Raw genomic sequence first — 16,437 nt, forward strand, 5'->3', positions numbered from 1 at the left:
ACAATGATAAGAGTTTTGCAGACGCTCTCTGTGTTTGAACTTTTAATTTTTCATATTATAATACACATGACTTTTTAGTTTAGCAAAGTTATAAGTTTGATTCAAGTATTTATATTTAGCAGAAAATTTGTGTCCTTTTCAACACTCTCTGCCTCTGTGTTTAACTGACATTTGGCAGTTAATCCTGCACAGGTTTTTTACCATTTTCTATTAAATTCGTCATGACACTGACAATAAAAAATTGGCGTGCAATTGAGAACGGTGGGCTGTACAAGTTAATAGTGTGATGTCTAAACTAGAGAGGGGTTACAGTTACATAACGGCGAAATATATCATCTACTACTATAGTGCGAGCACAGTGTTCCCCTCACAACGGTAGAGGAACACTTATTATCTCTAAGCTCAAGTAAGAGAACTATACCCTTTCTCTATCACCACTCGCGTGTCATGTTTAAAATCCCTAATCCACCATAAAATAAATAAAACGGAAACATGACAGTTTGCGTGCATGTTAGAAACTGGACCATGCTGTTAGTTGAAGGCCCAACATTTCAAAAAAAAACAAAAATGTTTACTTACTGACAAGATTTTTTTTGGTTTTACGTTGCTACTAATTAAGCAGAAAATTCTAATCATACGCCATATTCTTTAAAACAAAAAAATAATTATATACAACAATACTATTAGATTATACCCGCTTTAAGAAAAATTTAAAAAAATAATCTGAATAAAGATGCCAATTAAATTTGACAGCACTACTTTGTTGAACCAACACAAACGCAAAAATCTTAATATCGAAATAGAATTTTTTCTTTCCGCTGTTAAAGAAATGCACAAGTAACAAAAAAGTCGACGTTCTGGTTTACGTCACATACTCCAAGCACTTAGTTTTTCTCACACAATTTCAAAAAAAAGCCCACAGTATTGATTGGACCTCTGACTCTGAACTATTTTAGTTTTTGATGTCATTAACCCCAATCTTTGTCCGAGTATTCTTGTGTTTATAGATAAGCATGAATTTATCATGCGCGCAGTGACTGGCATGATTTTTAAATTAACGCGATAATAAATAAATAAATAAATTATTATAATATTCTGAATGCAAATTAGGCCGGTCCCGGGTAAGTGTGATTACTAGGAGTGTAGGAAGGCACGTTAAAGTTAGGAGGAATTGCAATAAGGAAGAGATGCTCTAGTACTTTATGATTTTATGCCACATAGCTATCGGCTTCCGTGGATGATTCATCATTTCAGTCCAATGCTTCAGCGAGGTACCAGCAGTACGGTAGCCGATAATCACTTGCCCAATCGCCTCATTCGGTAAAATCCGATCAAAATCGATCACCGTCAAAACAAACGATATTTCTCGTATTTTATCGATTGGTACTTCAAACTCAAAACTTTCATTCCAAACAGGATTTAATGCTCGTCTTTTGATGGAGGTTTTCTTTTTATCTATTCTCTTGCCAGAGTAAACAAGATATATCTTCACGTACGGGTCTACAGAAAGATGAACAATTTCACACAAAAAGATACTTATGTGTTGCATTAATTAAAAATAAGAACAGCTCCTATGGTTTCACGCATGTTTTATTCATTAACAGTTTCGCCTTTTAGGGCTTTGTGTTATCGAAGGTGTTGATGGTAGAGGCGTGAAAAGAAAATTGTGGTGTAGAACGAACAGTTTTTTAGAGTTGGAAGCGTTTAATTCTTCAAAAAGGTTATGTTCTCTTTTACAGATCCAAACCTTAGAAAATTTGAGGACTTTTTTGGTATTACTAAATTGATATTAATGACATTTGAAAAAATTGTTAAAAAATCTACTTGAAGAACAGATTTGAGAACTTTTTACTATTGAGATGTTTTGAGAAGGCGTTACAGCACCGATTTGAACTTCTTACGATATTCTTCTCAGAAGTTTAAACCACACACGCGGAGTCTTGTAATGTGTTGATTTACCCTTTTGTCACGGCGGCGGCAGTAACAAGATTTTTTTCTGATAAATATTAATTTTCCCAAAATCTTTGAAAATTAATGCCAAAAATAATACGAATGACCAGCATTAAAAGGTCAAGTTCGCGAAAGAGAACAAAAAACGTAAAATACACATATAAAAAATCGACCAAAACTAAAATAACTCATTTTATTTCTGAATATCAAGAAAAACATCTTTTTACGAATATCGAAGCTGTTAACCGTCTTATTATGAACAGAGCCAACCTTCTAATATTAAGAACGCACAGTTTCAATCACGAAAACATCGAGACCTGATATTGTCAAATGGCGATGTGTATTGTTTGTCACCGTTAAGATGCGATTACGTTCATTTATATTGCTAGTTTCTATGGTGATTGATAAAGAGAAAGAAAGTAATAAACTTTGCAACTTTCTATTATTCAATTTTTTTTTTCAAACGACAAACTTTTTTAGAATTTGACATACAGTATTGCCAAATAAACTGATCGAATATTTACAGTAATCGAAACTTAACGCATCAAGAGTAAATCAACTAACCGCAACTTCCCGTTATATCCATCACTTTTAAATTTGTACACTTCATAACAACAATTGTGATGCAGCTTGAAGTAGGGTTGTAACACATGGAAATCAACAGGTCACCCAGATAATCCTGAAATATAAGCATATTAATAAGAGTTGATGTATATAAGCATATTAATAAGAGTTGAAACTGGAGAAATTTCAAAATTAAAAAAAATTCTTCTCTAGACTGTTGCACATACTAAAGCACCCATTAGTTGGTCTGCTAGAGGTCTGGGACAGAGGGAAAGTTATAGGCAGTTAGCTGCAACACACATTTTCCTTGAAAATTCATGTATATGTCTACACAATATTTTTAAAAAAGTCAACTTTTCTGAATTTAACAAAACGGCTGTTAACAGCTTTCCAGGAGAAAGAAAAACGTGTGCAGGCCAATTCACAAAAGCAATTAGTATATAATGGAGTGCAATATACATTGATGGCGATATTACTGCTTTGCAATACTAAGTATATGCAATTTTGAAAAACAAGAAATATATATATGTAAAACTTGAAATAATTATCCCTCATATTAATTTCTTATTTTGTGCTTAAATAAATATTTATTTATTACTATCCTATGTTAAAAACTCAAAAATCACAATTTTTTTGTGTACTCCATTGAGTATATAATTTAGAAAAAATTAATATCAATATTCTAGAAGAAGTTTTATATATACTGTTGTAATGACACAGACTTAATTTACTTTTTTGCGACTGGAAAGCTCAGTAAATAAATGAAAAGTAAAAGTTTTATTTATCTAAATAATTTTATTCTCATCCTATTTCAATTGTTTATACTAACAGTTAAACATTTGCATGGTAAATAGCATATACAATCTCTATTTAATACTTATAAGTGGTTTCTAAGAGATATACAAAACACTTAGAACTTAATACAATGGTGATAAAAAGAAGAAGAAACTATTAAGAATTAAAAAAGACATCTGATTTCTAATTACAACTTTCTGTGAAGGCGTATAGTTTTTGAAGCACAATAAAAAAAATCGAATATTAAAAAAGAATTTATAAATAAGCCCCACAAACATGAAGATATTACATGCAGGTGTACTTAACCTATATAGATTTTTTTTCTGAAATCTATTTTTCATATGTATAAATACCCTGCATGTATCATTGGACATAAAATGTCATAATATATATATATAAATATACCAGAAAATTTTTTCACAGGCTCCTTCTTTAAAAATTTCAAAACACAAAAAAAATTAAACAGAAATTAATTCATAGCTAAAAAATAAACCAACACTTTACTCACTGCTGATCTTTTACATGGATTTAGTTTCTTTACAAAGGGTACTGGTTCAGACTGTAAATGAACATCTGCCAATGGAAGTTCAATTTCTCCAATAGGGTCATTTCTTGAGAATCTGTCATAATCCAAAACTTGCAAATATAAAGTCCTTTGAACTAATTTTTGATGTGGAAATCCTTCAAAAGTAAAAACTTCATTCCAAACAGGATTTAATCTTTTCCGTTTTACTCTAGTTTCTAATTTATTTTTTTTGTCTGGCAGTAAAAGGACTTTTACAAAAGGATCACTAGTTCCAGATAAGTCCTTTGCAGGTAAATTTACTGCTTTTTGTATTGTTAATTTTAGTACTAAATCATAAACATCATAACTTATACTGAAATATATAGAACCCAAGTCTTCTCCTCTGTCAGTAGGTACCTCTGGTTCAGCAGGTATTGAACTTAAAGATGAAACCAACGAGTCACATGACGTTGACAGGTCTTTGTTTTTAGGTTGAATACTCATACTTTCAAAAGAAGTGTCTCCTGCAGGACTTCCAAATGTTATTGATTTTGGTCCCCATCCAGGAGAAACTTTTTGCTTTTCCATTGATGGAACACCTAAAGAAGTTGAAGCTCTTGATCTATTAAGATCACTGACCTTTCCAAGGAAAGGAAAATTGTCTTCCCTAATATTAGGTGAACCATTTCTCAATAGTGGTGACTTAGAGAATTTATCATAATTATACTGGCTGCCCACATCATCACATTCATCAATGCTAGGAAGTCTCTTGGATTTTTTCTTAAAACACCATGCACAAACAATAACAAAGGAGATTAACGCCACAAAGCTGCAAGCAGCTACAGCAATAGCATGACCAAAGATACTATCTAGAAATGATAAATAAAAGCAAAATAAAATATTGTTTCTTTTTTGTGTTTTAAAGTATAGCTAGCTAGATAAACATGAGCGCAACATTATTTGTTTACTTTGCAGCAACATGATCTCTGGCTCTGGCATTTGTGTGGCAGGAGAAAAGATGCTACGATTTGGTGAAGAGAGTTTTCCTGACAGAAACATTGCTTAAGGTTTTAAACTAATATTGGGTGTAGATTTGACGCCTTCTGATTTATTAAAAATCATTTAAGTCCCCAGAACGCCTTCGTGTGACGAAATAGACTGATAATTACTTTGTTTTACCCTCATCTTTTTCCTACATTGAAAATAAGTAAAAGCATTACATAGATAATTTTAAACATACTCACCTTGAATTTTATTTTGAACTACCATATCAAATATCTTTTTTCAAATTAAACATCTTATGTATTTAGCAGGAGGAAGTTCAGTTAAAACCTGGTAAAAAACAAAAAAAAACTCAGAGTTTAAATGATTATTTTTAAAAATAAAGTTACGTAAATGAACTTATGCATTGTTCATCAATTTACCTATATCGTGTATCTACAAGCCCACTTAACTATGTTTTTAGCCAACACTAACACTCAGTTGTGCAGGAAGGAACTATCCAGCAGGCAGCCATCATTGAGATATGTTGTGATTATAATTTTTCTCGGCATAAATACACATCTTCTTTTCAGGGGGTGTTACTTGTAAAATAAAAATATTCTTTTGGATAGCAAAAATGTTAAAAAGTTATTTAAATGCTAAGAAAAATAAATAATCTTAAAAAAATATTTTTTCCGTATTTTTAGCATTTTATCAATAAGTTCTTATAAGCCTCTGTCTATGTTTTTCACAATAAAATTTTCCCCATATAAATTTTTCTCGGCACTTTTCATCTCTCTTCCCCGTTGATTAATAAGGGAGAGCAGTTATTTTTCACGCGAAGAAAACATTCTGAAAACATGGCTGCTCACTTGGAGCAACGAAATCCTGGAGTGTCGTTTGATTCGTCTTGGTTTGCCGAGATTAAAATTAATTTTTCAGGAGTGAAAGCCCGAGCCGAGACAATAGGCAAACGTAGGTCAATAAAAAAAGAATGGCAAGCCGCATGGCTTCTACGCGCTGTTTCATGCATGGATTTAACGACACTTTCAGGTACGCAAATTTTCATGCAGCTAACATATCTGCTTCTTAATTAAAGTTTTAAAAGGATTCGCCCCATCTCATTCACCCACCCTTAACAGACCCAACCTGAAGAGAAAAAAAATTACAATAACCTATAGCCATTTTTTTTTGTTTAATTTCAGTAAAACATAGACCTGTGGTGTTTGTGACAGCACTGCAGCCTGGTGGGCACTGCAGCTTAGTATTGTTCTGCCCAGATTGCGAAAACGACCTGTTTACAACCGGGACAGCCGGATTATGTACGCACGGTCCGATTATGTTTTTTTGCACTGTTATGTCGTGGTGACCGGATTATGAACGCTGATATAAATAGCTGGGAGACAGGCTGTGATTGGCATTTTCTTCAAGCTTTTGTAAATTAAACATTCTCTGGAAGATAGAACACCCCTAAAAACTAGACATGGCGAAACAAAAAAGTGTCGACGTAATTCTTAGTATAAACTACCCTTGTAGTAAATACATTTCAACATAATATACTTTGAAGCAACTAAATTTCACGGAACCTAAATTATTCTTTTTGCGGGAATTAATTTTGGTGAAAAGTTATTAAACTTGCGAATCCCAAAATTTAGTATTTGCCACGAATGATATAAAAGCAGTCAGCCCCAATTATATTTGTTTTATTTAAGTCCTATAATTGTCGAATAATATTTGACGGTCATACATAAGTCGGCCTGCCCCAATTATGTTCGTTCTATAATAAGTGAGAAATAATATTACACTGTCGTATATAAACTGCCCTGATTATGTTCCTTTTATAAGTGCCAAATAATATTTTTTGAGTAATAAGCCGGCCTGTCCCGATTATGTTGCCCTGATTATGTATTTTCTGCCCTGTTCTTAACCGGGGCAAGCTGCCGTACTTAATCAGGCCAATGTTCATTATCCGGGCAGAACAGTATCTTGTTGGGGGAGGCCAGGGTTTAGCGTTACAAAATGTTCCACTCCATATGTCTTTGTTCTGGCGATCAAATATTTCTATGCACGAAGTGAGTTATGACTCACGTTTACTAAAAATAATCTGACCTTCAGCGTTGAGAACTTTCTGTTTACGCAATATTTATGCATAAGGTGTGAGATATAAGCAAGACAAAAAGTACTGGAAAATAGTTAAATTATATAATATAGCATTTCGTCATTTTTTTATTATTATTATAAAGTTTCTTTTTGTTATCGTGAAAATGTCTTCGAGATCGTCAAATTATCGTAGAAATCCATTCAAAACTTCAAGAAAAAAAGGAAAAATAAACAATGGAAATTTGATTCTGAGAAACAAAAAGGGCTAAAGGTATTGGATAAAGGATCTTGGTATGATCAAGATAAATTACTGCGAGAACAAGGGATCCAAGCTAATTTTGAAAAAGAAAACAAGAGGGTACTCAATACAAATCAGGGGCTTTTCAGTCAAACTATTCAACAAGAGGGCGTGGTTCAAAACAAAAAAAGAAATAATTGCGTTAAGGTATTTTATATTTTTCATGTTTGACAAGTAACCTATTTTTATATATATATTTTTTATATTTCATACTGTTATTAGGGGAAGTTCTAAAGAATCGCAGAATTCTGTCATTGAAACTTTGTATGCGTTCTAAAAGAAAAATATAAATTCTTTTATTTATATAACAGTGATAACAGTGATACTTCAATTTCATAGTTTTAGCTTCATTTTACTAACCTCTAAATTCGCCTACTATATCTCCTGGACAGGGGGCAAAGGGATAGAAGATAGGATAGTATCGAGGGTGGAAACGAATACTTATACCTATAATTTTTTTACTAATGGATTCAGGTTGTTAAGGCCATTAATTTTAAAGCTCGAAAAAAATTTATTTTGACAAAAAAAATTGTGAGTTACCTAACTATCACTGAAGCAACAACTTTATAGATATCTCCAAATGCTACTTAATCAGTTTTGTGTAAAAATATACGGTATAAGGAATTTCTTATAGTGGTTCATATAGAATTGTCTTGAAAAGCACTAAAAAGCACTTACGAACTATTGAAATAAGTGGATGGTTATTTTAAAAATTTTTTACATAGGTCATCATATATGTTTATAATATAGAGACATGGTTGCTTTAGGTAGAAAAATGTTATCATGTGGTGAAAGTTCTAAATGTTTGTGTTTATCGCTTTCTTTCCTTTCCTAAAATAAAACATGCTTGCTTGCATGTGTTAGTATATATTTTTGATTTGTTTACCAGGTGATGATTCTACATCAAATGTAAGACGGCTGTGTTTCAAAGCACAAAATCCTGTTCGTTCAGACCTTGTCGACAAACTTGGTGTTGGTCACTTAAACATAACATGTGGTGCAGTGTGTGTTTATCCGTCAAGAATTCCTGATGCAAAGAAAGCACTTAGTGACGCAAACTCAAAAGTACCAATTGCATCTGTAGCGGCTGGCTTTCCTGCAGGTGGGTATACTGGATCTGAATGTTACTAGAAATCTTGCAGAAGCTTTCGTAGAACTTTTAAATTCACTTGGAACGAAATATTTGCCAAATGTTATATACATTTTAATTTTTACCAAAACTAAATTTCGAAAGTATCCTAATTGTGAATTTGTTAACTTCTAGGTCAGACGCCTATGCCCATTCGTCTTTTGGAAATCAAAGATGCCGTGTCAAATGGTGCAAAAGAAATTGATATTGTTTTAAGTCGAGCGCACGTGTTGCAAGGGAATTGGGAACAAGTTTATAATGAAGTTAAAGAGGCCAGGCAAGCGTGTGGTGATGCGCATTTAAAAACAATATTAGCCACAGGTGAGGTCATCTTGCAGGTCATCTTGCAGGTCATGTTTCTCCAGCATGCAAGTGGCTATATATGATTCCAAGTAAAATTTTATAGTTTATTCTCCCTACAATTTACATAGAAGGTGCGTGCAGTAAAATGTGAATTTTGTTTGAGGGAAATAAAAAAATGTGGGGCCATTTAAAAACACTATAAAAGTAGATTTTATCAATTTTTTTGTAAATGGATGTAGGATTGAACTCATTTTTTTTTATAAGCATACTGTTGAGTTGGACTGAGGGTATGCTTAACATTTTTCCAATTTGAGCCAGAAAGTATGCTTTGCAATATGTTTATTTCCGAACTCCTGCTCAAACCTTTCTTTATCAAGAATAAAGATTACATATTGGATTTGCGTAAGGCTACACTGCACCGAAATTTTGGTTGTTAAGGTATGTTCTGAGCTTCAAGCAGCATTATGCTTAGTTTCAGAGAACTTTAGCTTATAAAAAAAATGCTTATATAAAAAAGAGTTTATGCTTCCTGTAATTTGAATTTGTAGCAATTGTTAGTGTAACTGCAAAAGCAGCGAGTTTATAGCCGCGTTCACTTTATGATTGCATTTTGTTGAAAAACAACAACAAACATCTGCTCTTCTGTATCACCTGTGACCTTTCGATTTTATTTTAGCTATCAATTTTTGACAAATATGTATATTACTACCTATATCTCTTTTTCTTATATTTAGGCGACTGCGGTTCACTTGAAAATGTGTACAGAGCTAGCATGGTATCCATGATGGCTGGGTCAGATTTTATTAAAACATCAACGGGTAAGGAAGGTGTCAATGCCATCCTACCTGTTGCATTAGTTATGGTTCGATGCATTCGTGAATATTTTGAGGTAAATACATATTTAATCCTACTGCTTTGGATTTTTTTGTTCTATGTATTTGTAGTTTTTGATTTTGTTGCATCTTTAAATACAGAAAACTGGACACAAAGTTGGTTTTAAACCAGCCGGAGGAATTAGGTCAGCTAAGGATGCCTTGGTTTGGTTAGCACTAATGAAGGAGGAGCTTGGTGATGAATGGACGTTCCCCAATTTGTTTCGCATTGGTGCAAGTTCCTTATTGGTTGATATAGAAAGGCAATTATATCATCATTGTTACGGAAGGTACTACGCTTTTTTTTGAAGTTTTGACAAAATATGAGCATTTGATAAGGATAACTCATATTGTGCATATATGAACGCAAATATGATTATTTGTGATGATTTAGGCTGATCTACACTAGGCGGAATTGCCTTAATAGAGAGAGAGAGAGTAAACTTCAAGGTTAAAATTTTACTGTAAGGACTTGCTCAGGTGCCAAGGTGCGCACCGTTTGCATCGTTTATATCCAAGATTTTAGGTAATAAGAGCGTCGAAATTTAAAACGGGTGAGCTCATGTAGTTGGTAAAAATATATAGTGTTGCGTAGTAAATACTTTCTATAAATAGGACTCTGTTTCACGTTTGATAATAAATAGTTATGGTGCGAAAAAGTTAATGTTAGCATAAAAACCTCCTCAATAATCATATTTGATAACATTCCTGGGGTAATCATCTTATCAGAAGATCAAAATGTTATCTTAATTTCAGAACATCGCGTTTATTTTATGACTTTTATTTAGATATGCTGCTGGACATGAGTTTCCAATATCATAACAAAGTGATCCATATAACAAAGTTCAATCAATATCGTAATAAATTGATTTATATAGTCAGTTCAATCAAGAAAAGGGAAATGATATGTCCAATACTATATCAATAATTACGAAAAACAAATTTTCAGTTCTGTTTTGTTTTAAATATATTTTTGTAATTGATTTTCGTATTATGTATCATCTGTAATTCTGGCTGGAAAGATGATCAAGTATAAATCGCACGACAGCTCAGCGAATGGTAAAAACAGGATTTCATTTTTGACCATGGTCTTTGTACTTGTTAATATAAACAAGAAATGAAAATACAACCCACATTTGTCTTTTGCTATGTATTTAAAAAAGTCGATATCCACTGAGTATCAACAGCTTGCTGCTTGAAACACATTGCTATACTTTTGTTGTCCTTAAAAAAGACCGAAAAACTTAGAAACTACAATTTGCCAACTGTTTTCCAAGTAAGCACTTTAGTCTGTTCTGATTTTATTCTAAAACGTAGAAAACGTAGATTAGAGAGGAAAAAATATGTTCCAGGGTGGTCCTGGAAACTCCTGCTAATGGAATGAATTCCTTGAAAAGTCTCCGGAAAAGTTGCAAATCCTTCAAAGGCCTTTCGGAAAGTTGTAAAAATTGGGAAAATTTTTGAAAAATAATTTATCAAAATCTATCGTTTGTTTGGGTTCGATTTTTTTGGTCGTCACGTTGTGGAAACTGTTTACGGTTTTTTTTTCTCATCAAAATTACAGTTTTTGTCAAACGAAATTATTTCTGGAAAAGGTTAGCATAATTTCTGGAAAACTCTGGAATTTACTTTTTGAACACGAACCCTGTTCTTAATTTTTTAGCCAAATATTTCATTGTGAGATTTTGCTGGGCCAAGATGGGATTGGGAGTGGTAAATTCCAGGACAAAATATATTGGGACAGCGAAATGTCAAAAATTGCAACAAGCAATTTAGAACGTCGTGACTATTTTTCGGACTTCTGATGTCAGTTCATTTGAGCTAAAATATTAAGCAACGTTATTTTTTGCCGATGTCAACACGCCCCAATGTCACCATATTTCGAACCTTGAGTGTTCCATAGTGTGGACATTGCGGAAAGTACAGCTGGCGCATTTTCGACGTTGGTTACGGGGCCTACACTTCTGACAAAGCAAGACATGTGGAATGTGCATTTCATCAGCAGATAGGAGTTCCACCTAATATTCTAGTACAGCCTTACTATTTTTTTGGCAACTGGAGCTTATGCACTGTTCTTCTTGCTTCAAATTCGACAAGGTGTCATATGTTGCAGTACAATTGCAGGTGTACACATTAAAACTGAACATATGTCAAAACCTTCTTGATATGGTAACAAATACCTTAAAATTTACACTTGTAGGAATGTTCGTCTTAACACCCAAATTTAGTCGTAAAAAAAAGCCAATTGTTTCATCTTTCAGTCACCACCATGCATTTGTATACATTTACCGTATATTTTACGGAATTGCGGGGGATATATACAGGTAGAAGATATAAACATTAAAAGTTGGTGTGGCGTTTGTGCAGAAACCTTCTAGAATAAGGCAAACAAACTCTGCTTTGTTCTTGAAGTTATATCTCTTGTAATAATACAAAAACTTTCGATAAGCCAGTAATCCTATACATTATTTTGATCAGCGTTACAAGATCTACACAATAGAGGTAACGGGTAGATTTCTCAAAAAATTTCTAGTTTTTTTCACGGGCTTATCGACTAGTCTTAATAAATGAAGTTTTTCTCCTTAAAAAAAGCGAGAAAGTATTTTAACAACGTCCGACCTTCATACAAATCAACTCGTACTCAGGGTAATTTTTTACTGTTTTGATATCCGAGACGGCGTGAAAAAGAAATCATCTATATGCGCCGTCTCAGAAATCAAATACGCGACAAATTGCCCTGGGAACGAGGTTGCATATACATCAGATTGGCGTCAATGGTTTTATTTAAAATAGTAAACACACTTTATTCCACTTTTAAGTTTGAAAATAAATGCGAAACGGCGAGTGAAAATAACTGACGTCCTCTTTTGCGTGGGTAACGAGACCAAAATAACCACGCCGTTTCGGCACAGATGGGTTGATGACGTCATCAAACAAACCTTTAAAACAAGGATGTCTTCAACGCACATGATTTCTTTGTCAGCACTTCAATTTTTACAAGATAGAGACAAGGCGGTAACGTTGTGAGCACTTCATATAGATGCGCAATACCTGTTAAGCGCTTACGATTCCAATACGACTAACTTTTCCAGGAATTACATTCCACACAATAAAAATTGCTGGCTGACAGTGTTTGTTATGACCCAGTAACAACAGATTGTAACCTGTATCCTCACTTCATCTAACAGTGCGGAAAAGTACGTTTTTGAAAAACATATAACACTCAAAACGCTGTGAGTGCTTCGTCGGATTTGTGACATACTGTATACCTGTATTAAAGCACTCCACCTATGTTTGCTTGCACTTAATTACTTAAGCTGACGTTAAACGTGAGGAAGAGGTAATCGCTGTAATGTTTCACTGGATTTTCGACACATCGTATACCTATGCTAAAAAACGATATTTGTACGGTTTGCCTGTGCAAAAGCTTTCAACCTGGCACTCAACTCCTGGTGACACAGTTACTTGTAGCTATACCCGACGTTTCGACGTTTCGGGTCTCCCGGCTAGTCTCATTATAATAACGTTCTTGTAGTTACGAAAATGTAAGCAAATTATATTATTATTATTTGAATGAAATAAGCTATAAAACATAGCTATATCAAGATTTAGGTGTTGCTGTCGTTTTTACAAGAAAAGGAAAAGCACTTATGGTAGTTTGTGTTACGATTTTAGTAGCGAAACATCCTGTTTTATAGCATTGTTAGTGCTACTTATCCGCTGCGTTGTCTGAAATCATAAAATTATAAATGTCAGTTACGTCAGGAATAATTTGATAATCTGAATTCAAAAAAAAAGGGTCCACTGAAAAAGAGATGACGTATCAGATTTTTATCCCCGCCAAATATTTTTTTGTATGATATTCTGACCAAGTTTCTTTTAAAAAATTGTGGTTAAATTTATTCGCAATTTTTCGCTGTGATGCAAGTCTATGACGCAATATGCGTAAAAGAACTCTCAAAAGACTTGAAGTTGAAGAAGAGAATCGACTCACACACGCTTCTCGTATTTCAACACCCGGTACTTTTATGACATTGTCAAAAAAGCGAAGATGTGTGTACTGTAAGTCATAAACGTCAATAGATGTACCTACGCGTAAAAATGCTGACGAAAATTCGATGCTTGACAAAAATAAATGAAGTGTCATATAATGGACCTACCAATTGCGCCCCCTTGTCTTCATTTGTTGATAAAGTAAGTCGCGGGAATCTCTATCTCAACCTGGTCAAGGTAGTTTGAGTATTATCTTTTTCCAATTTTTCTAACGAGTAAAATACCTCCGTGTTTTAAAGACAATTAATTCTGATATATATAACAACCAAATCTCGGTATAGGTTACGGGAAATAGCAAAGCATGGTTTTCCTTTGTTATGTGGCGTCATTCGTAAAGAGTGAGCCAATGACATAAATTTTTAGGACTTACGTACAGGGCACTTTGGTTACACTCATAAGCGCACGAAATGAACACATAAAATTTGGTACTTATTACAAAAATAACAATGGGTTTGTATACAAAAGAGAACAACCTCGATGTTGTTTGATGTTGTTCTTACAGGTAGCTTAGCTACTATAGTTACATTTAGGATTAAACTAGCATTTATTACTTAATACTCAGTAAAATAGGTCAAGTTTGATTATTAAACTTTTTCGCTATAGCTAGCTAGACTAAGCATGAAAGGACAAGACTGGGCTTTTTAGCTGGGTTAAAAGTCAAAACTTAAAGAAGAAAATTACATCACATTTTTTAAGATTATACTAGCTACACATATTTTAGAACACCTGCAGGAAAATGCATTGTTCATCAAGTTACCCCATATGGCTAATATGGAAGATTTCTTCATAAAAAGCATCAGAAACTTTTTTCATGTGGATTACTTTTACAATAACAAAAATTAAAAATTTGAAGATAAACTTTTACGATTTTGTCATTCATTAGTTTTCAAATTTCTCGCTGGAAATTTTTAAGCTTTAAAACCGGTGTCTCACGGTAACTTTTTCGTTCTTATCCTAATGTTAATACATAAGCTATGCAAGAACTTTTGCAGGAAAATAAAAACACATCAAGAGAAAAAGTTTGTTATTAAAATATTATAAATAATTTCAAACCGATTAGTCCCTGCAGTCATTTTGGTGTCAGCGGTATGAAAAACTATGCTAAAACTATACTAAGTAAAAGTCCTATTACTTCAGTAAAAATTAAAATAATGACTTGAAACTTAGTATTACATGTTTTTAGACCAGTTTGATGAAATGAACCCAAAAATTTTTTTTACTACTATTATAGTTTCTGAGTTCTTAATTTTGGCCATTTTTTGAGACGCCGATAAACTTTTTTTGACAGCATATCAGTTTTGACAAGCCATGTGTACAGATAACATTCTAAGTGATTCTCAGGATTAAAAATAATTTAAACAGATAAAATATGTCCCAGGTTTAGGACCAAATGCCTTATCCAGCTCAGAGAAAGTGGAAATGTGCTTCTGAAGCACAGTGCTAAATACATAATCTAAATTTTATGCCGTATAAATACAAAGTGGTTAGAAAGTTATTTTTTTGTCCACCTGGATCTGCAACACGTTTACTTTGCACTAATCGCCCAGTCTGCTGCCACTCACAATTAATTTTTGAATATCCACAGGAACTTTTTATGCAAAATGAAAAATGCTAAACAACTGTATTTGCTTTGCAGAAGTAACAATAGGGTTATCTTTATCATAAGTCCTGTGAATGTTGGTTTATGAAAAAGATATTCTTAATGCTACAAGTGCTCCACTGGATTTGTAACACATTACACTAAGTGTCCTCCTTGTGAAACAGTTTACACTTTACTAAGTCTTAACATGAAGACTTTAGGTCTTCCCACTTCAAGCGAATATTACTTCTGGCTATACTTTCCCAAATTTTGTTATTTCATAAAAGAAAACTGAAAATCTACATAATTTATTTATGAAATATAGGTTTCAGTTTGTCGTGGAAACATGTTTACCAACATGCAATGTCTTGCATACCTAACTAGCTATATACTCAAGTCTTGAATGTTCACTGCTATGGGAGGTCCAAATAACTACCTAGCTATTTTTATTTAAAATGACAGAATGCTTTGAAAAATCTTTTGTGCAGCTAGCTACATTGAAGTAATATATTTAGCTCTTGAACTTTATCACTTATTTATTTAATAACAAATGTGCCCTGGAGTGCTGGCATGGTACTGGCTAGAGGTAGCTTAAAATCACAAAATAAATATTATCCAGATGTGACCATCCCTCATCATCAGACATCGGAAAGGCGTTTCTGTTCTTTACTTCTCATTGTGGGGTACCTCAAATTCTGTAAATCCAATGAAAAAAAATTACTTAAGAATTCCTCTTCTTTCCCTTGCACTACTCATGGCATTTCTTTGCATGCCTTCAGTTTCAAGCCACGATCCCTGAGCTTCCAACCCCGTCTTAGTCACAAGTTTCAGCGCTAGCCAAAGTGACGGACAACGTTGAGGAACTCTGGGTAATTTTGAAAAAATGTGGTTCTGCCTTATGATTTTCAAATATTTGCTGCTGATATCAGCATATTTTGGCCCTCGGGTGCCACACCTCCGTACATATAGGAGTTAATTATCTTTAATTAAAAATATCATATTTTTGATAAAAACTTTGCAACATATCCAATAGTTACTTTTTAATAAAAGTTTCAAGCTTATAACTTATATATATTAATTTTACTGCCTCCTACTGTTTTTTTTTATTTTAGGAAGAGTTATGATTCGTTTTAATTTGTCTGCTTTTTTCGTTATAGCGAAAAACATCACGAGCTTTTTGGTAGCACTTTTTGGTAAAATCTCTACAAAACCATAATCCGCAAGAACAGTTGATAATCCTTTTGGAATGAAACGTTTGGTTCAAGTTTGAAGAAAAATTACAGAAAACAATTTTTTTATAAAAACGCA

The 16,437-nt window shown here is 33.3% G+C and overlaps 2 protein-coding genes across 2 annotated transcripts; one reads left to right on the forward strand and one right to left on the reverse strand.

The window, feature by feature from the left end:
* Nucleotides 1-570: 570 nt before the first annotated feature.
* Nucleotides 571-5,371, reverse strand: LOC130656075 (synaptotagmin-7-like). Its single transcript, XM_057458916.1, has 5 exons — nucleotides 5,239-5,371; nucleotides 5,059-5,146; nucleotides 3,818-4,683; nucleotides 2,515-2,629; nucleotides 571-1,500 (listed from the first exon to the last, which is right to left on the reverse strand). The coding sequence occupies exons 2-5, from the start codon at nucleotides 5,081-5,083 to the stop codon at nucleotides 1,193-1,195; spliced, it is 1,314 nt and encodes a 437-aa protein (XP_057314899.1). The 5' UTR covers nucleotides 5,084-5,146; nucleotides 5,239-5,371; the 3' UTR covers nucleotides 571-1,192.
* A 249-nt stretch (nucleotides 5,372-5,620) lies between these two features.
* LOC130656076 (deoxyribose-phosphate aldolase-like) lies at nucleotides 5,621-10,630 on the forward strand. The gene is made up of 6 exons (XM_057458917.1): nucleotides 5,621-5,848; nucleotides 8,083-8,295; nucleotides 8,458-8,643; nucleotides 9,360-9,514; nucleotides 9,600-9,787; nucleotides 10,286-10,630. Exons 1-6 carry the CDS (start codon nucleotides 5,656-5,658, stop codon nucleotides 10,317-10,319), a joined length of 969 nt encoding a protein of 322 aa, XP_057314900.1. The 5' UTR covers nucleotides 5,621-5,655; the 3' UTR covers nucleotides 10,320-10,630.
* The last annotated feature ends 5,807 nt before the right edge of the window (nucleotides 10,631-16,437 follow it).

The sequence above is a fragment of the Hydractinia symbiolongicarpus genome, chromosome 8 (assembly GCF_029227915.1).
Source record: "Hydractinia symbiolongicarpus strain clone_291-10 chromosome 8, HSymV2.1, whole genome shotgun sequence".
Taxonomy (NCBI): Eukaryota; Metazoa; Cnidaria; class Hydrozoa; order Anthoathecata; family Hydractiniidae; genus Hydractinia; species Hydractinia symbiolongicarpus.

Bases quoted from the DNA above. Each gene is read 5' to 3' on its own strand.
- LOC130656075 (XM_057458916.1), bottom strand. From the start codon at position 5,083: ATGGTAGTTCAAAATAAAATTCAAG. The intron at 2,630-3,817 runs GTGAGTAAAGTG...CTTATATTTCAG, and splicing joins ATCCATGTAAAAGATCAGCA to GATTATCTGGGTGACCTGTT. The intron at 1,501-2,514 runs GTTAGTTGATTT...ATCTTTCTGTAG, and splicing joins GGATATAACGGGAAGTTGCG to ACCCGTACGTGAAGATATAT.
- LOC130656076 (XM_057458917.1), top strand. From the start codon at position 5,656: ATGGCTGCTCACTTGGAGCAACGAAATCCTGGAGTGTCGTTTGATTCG. The intron at 8,296-8,457 runs GTGGGTATACTG...GTTAACTTCTAG, and splicing joins AGCGGCTGGCTTTCCTGCAG to GTCAGACGCCTATGCCCATT. The intron at 8,644-9,359 runs GTGAGGTCATCT...TCTTATATTTAG, and splicing joins AAAAACAATATTAGCCACAG to GCGACTGCGGTTCACTTGAA.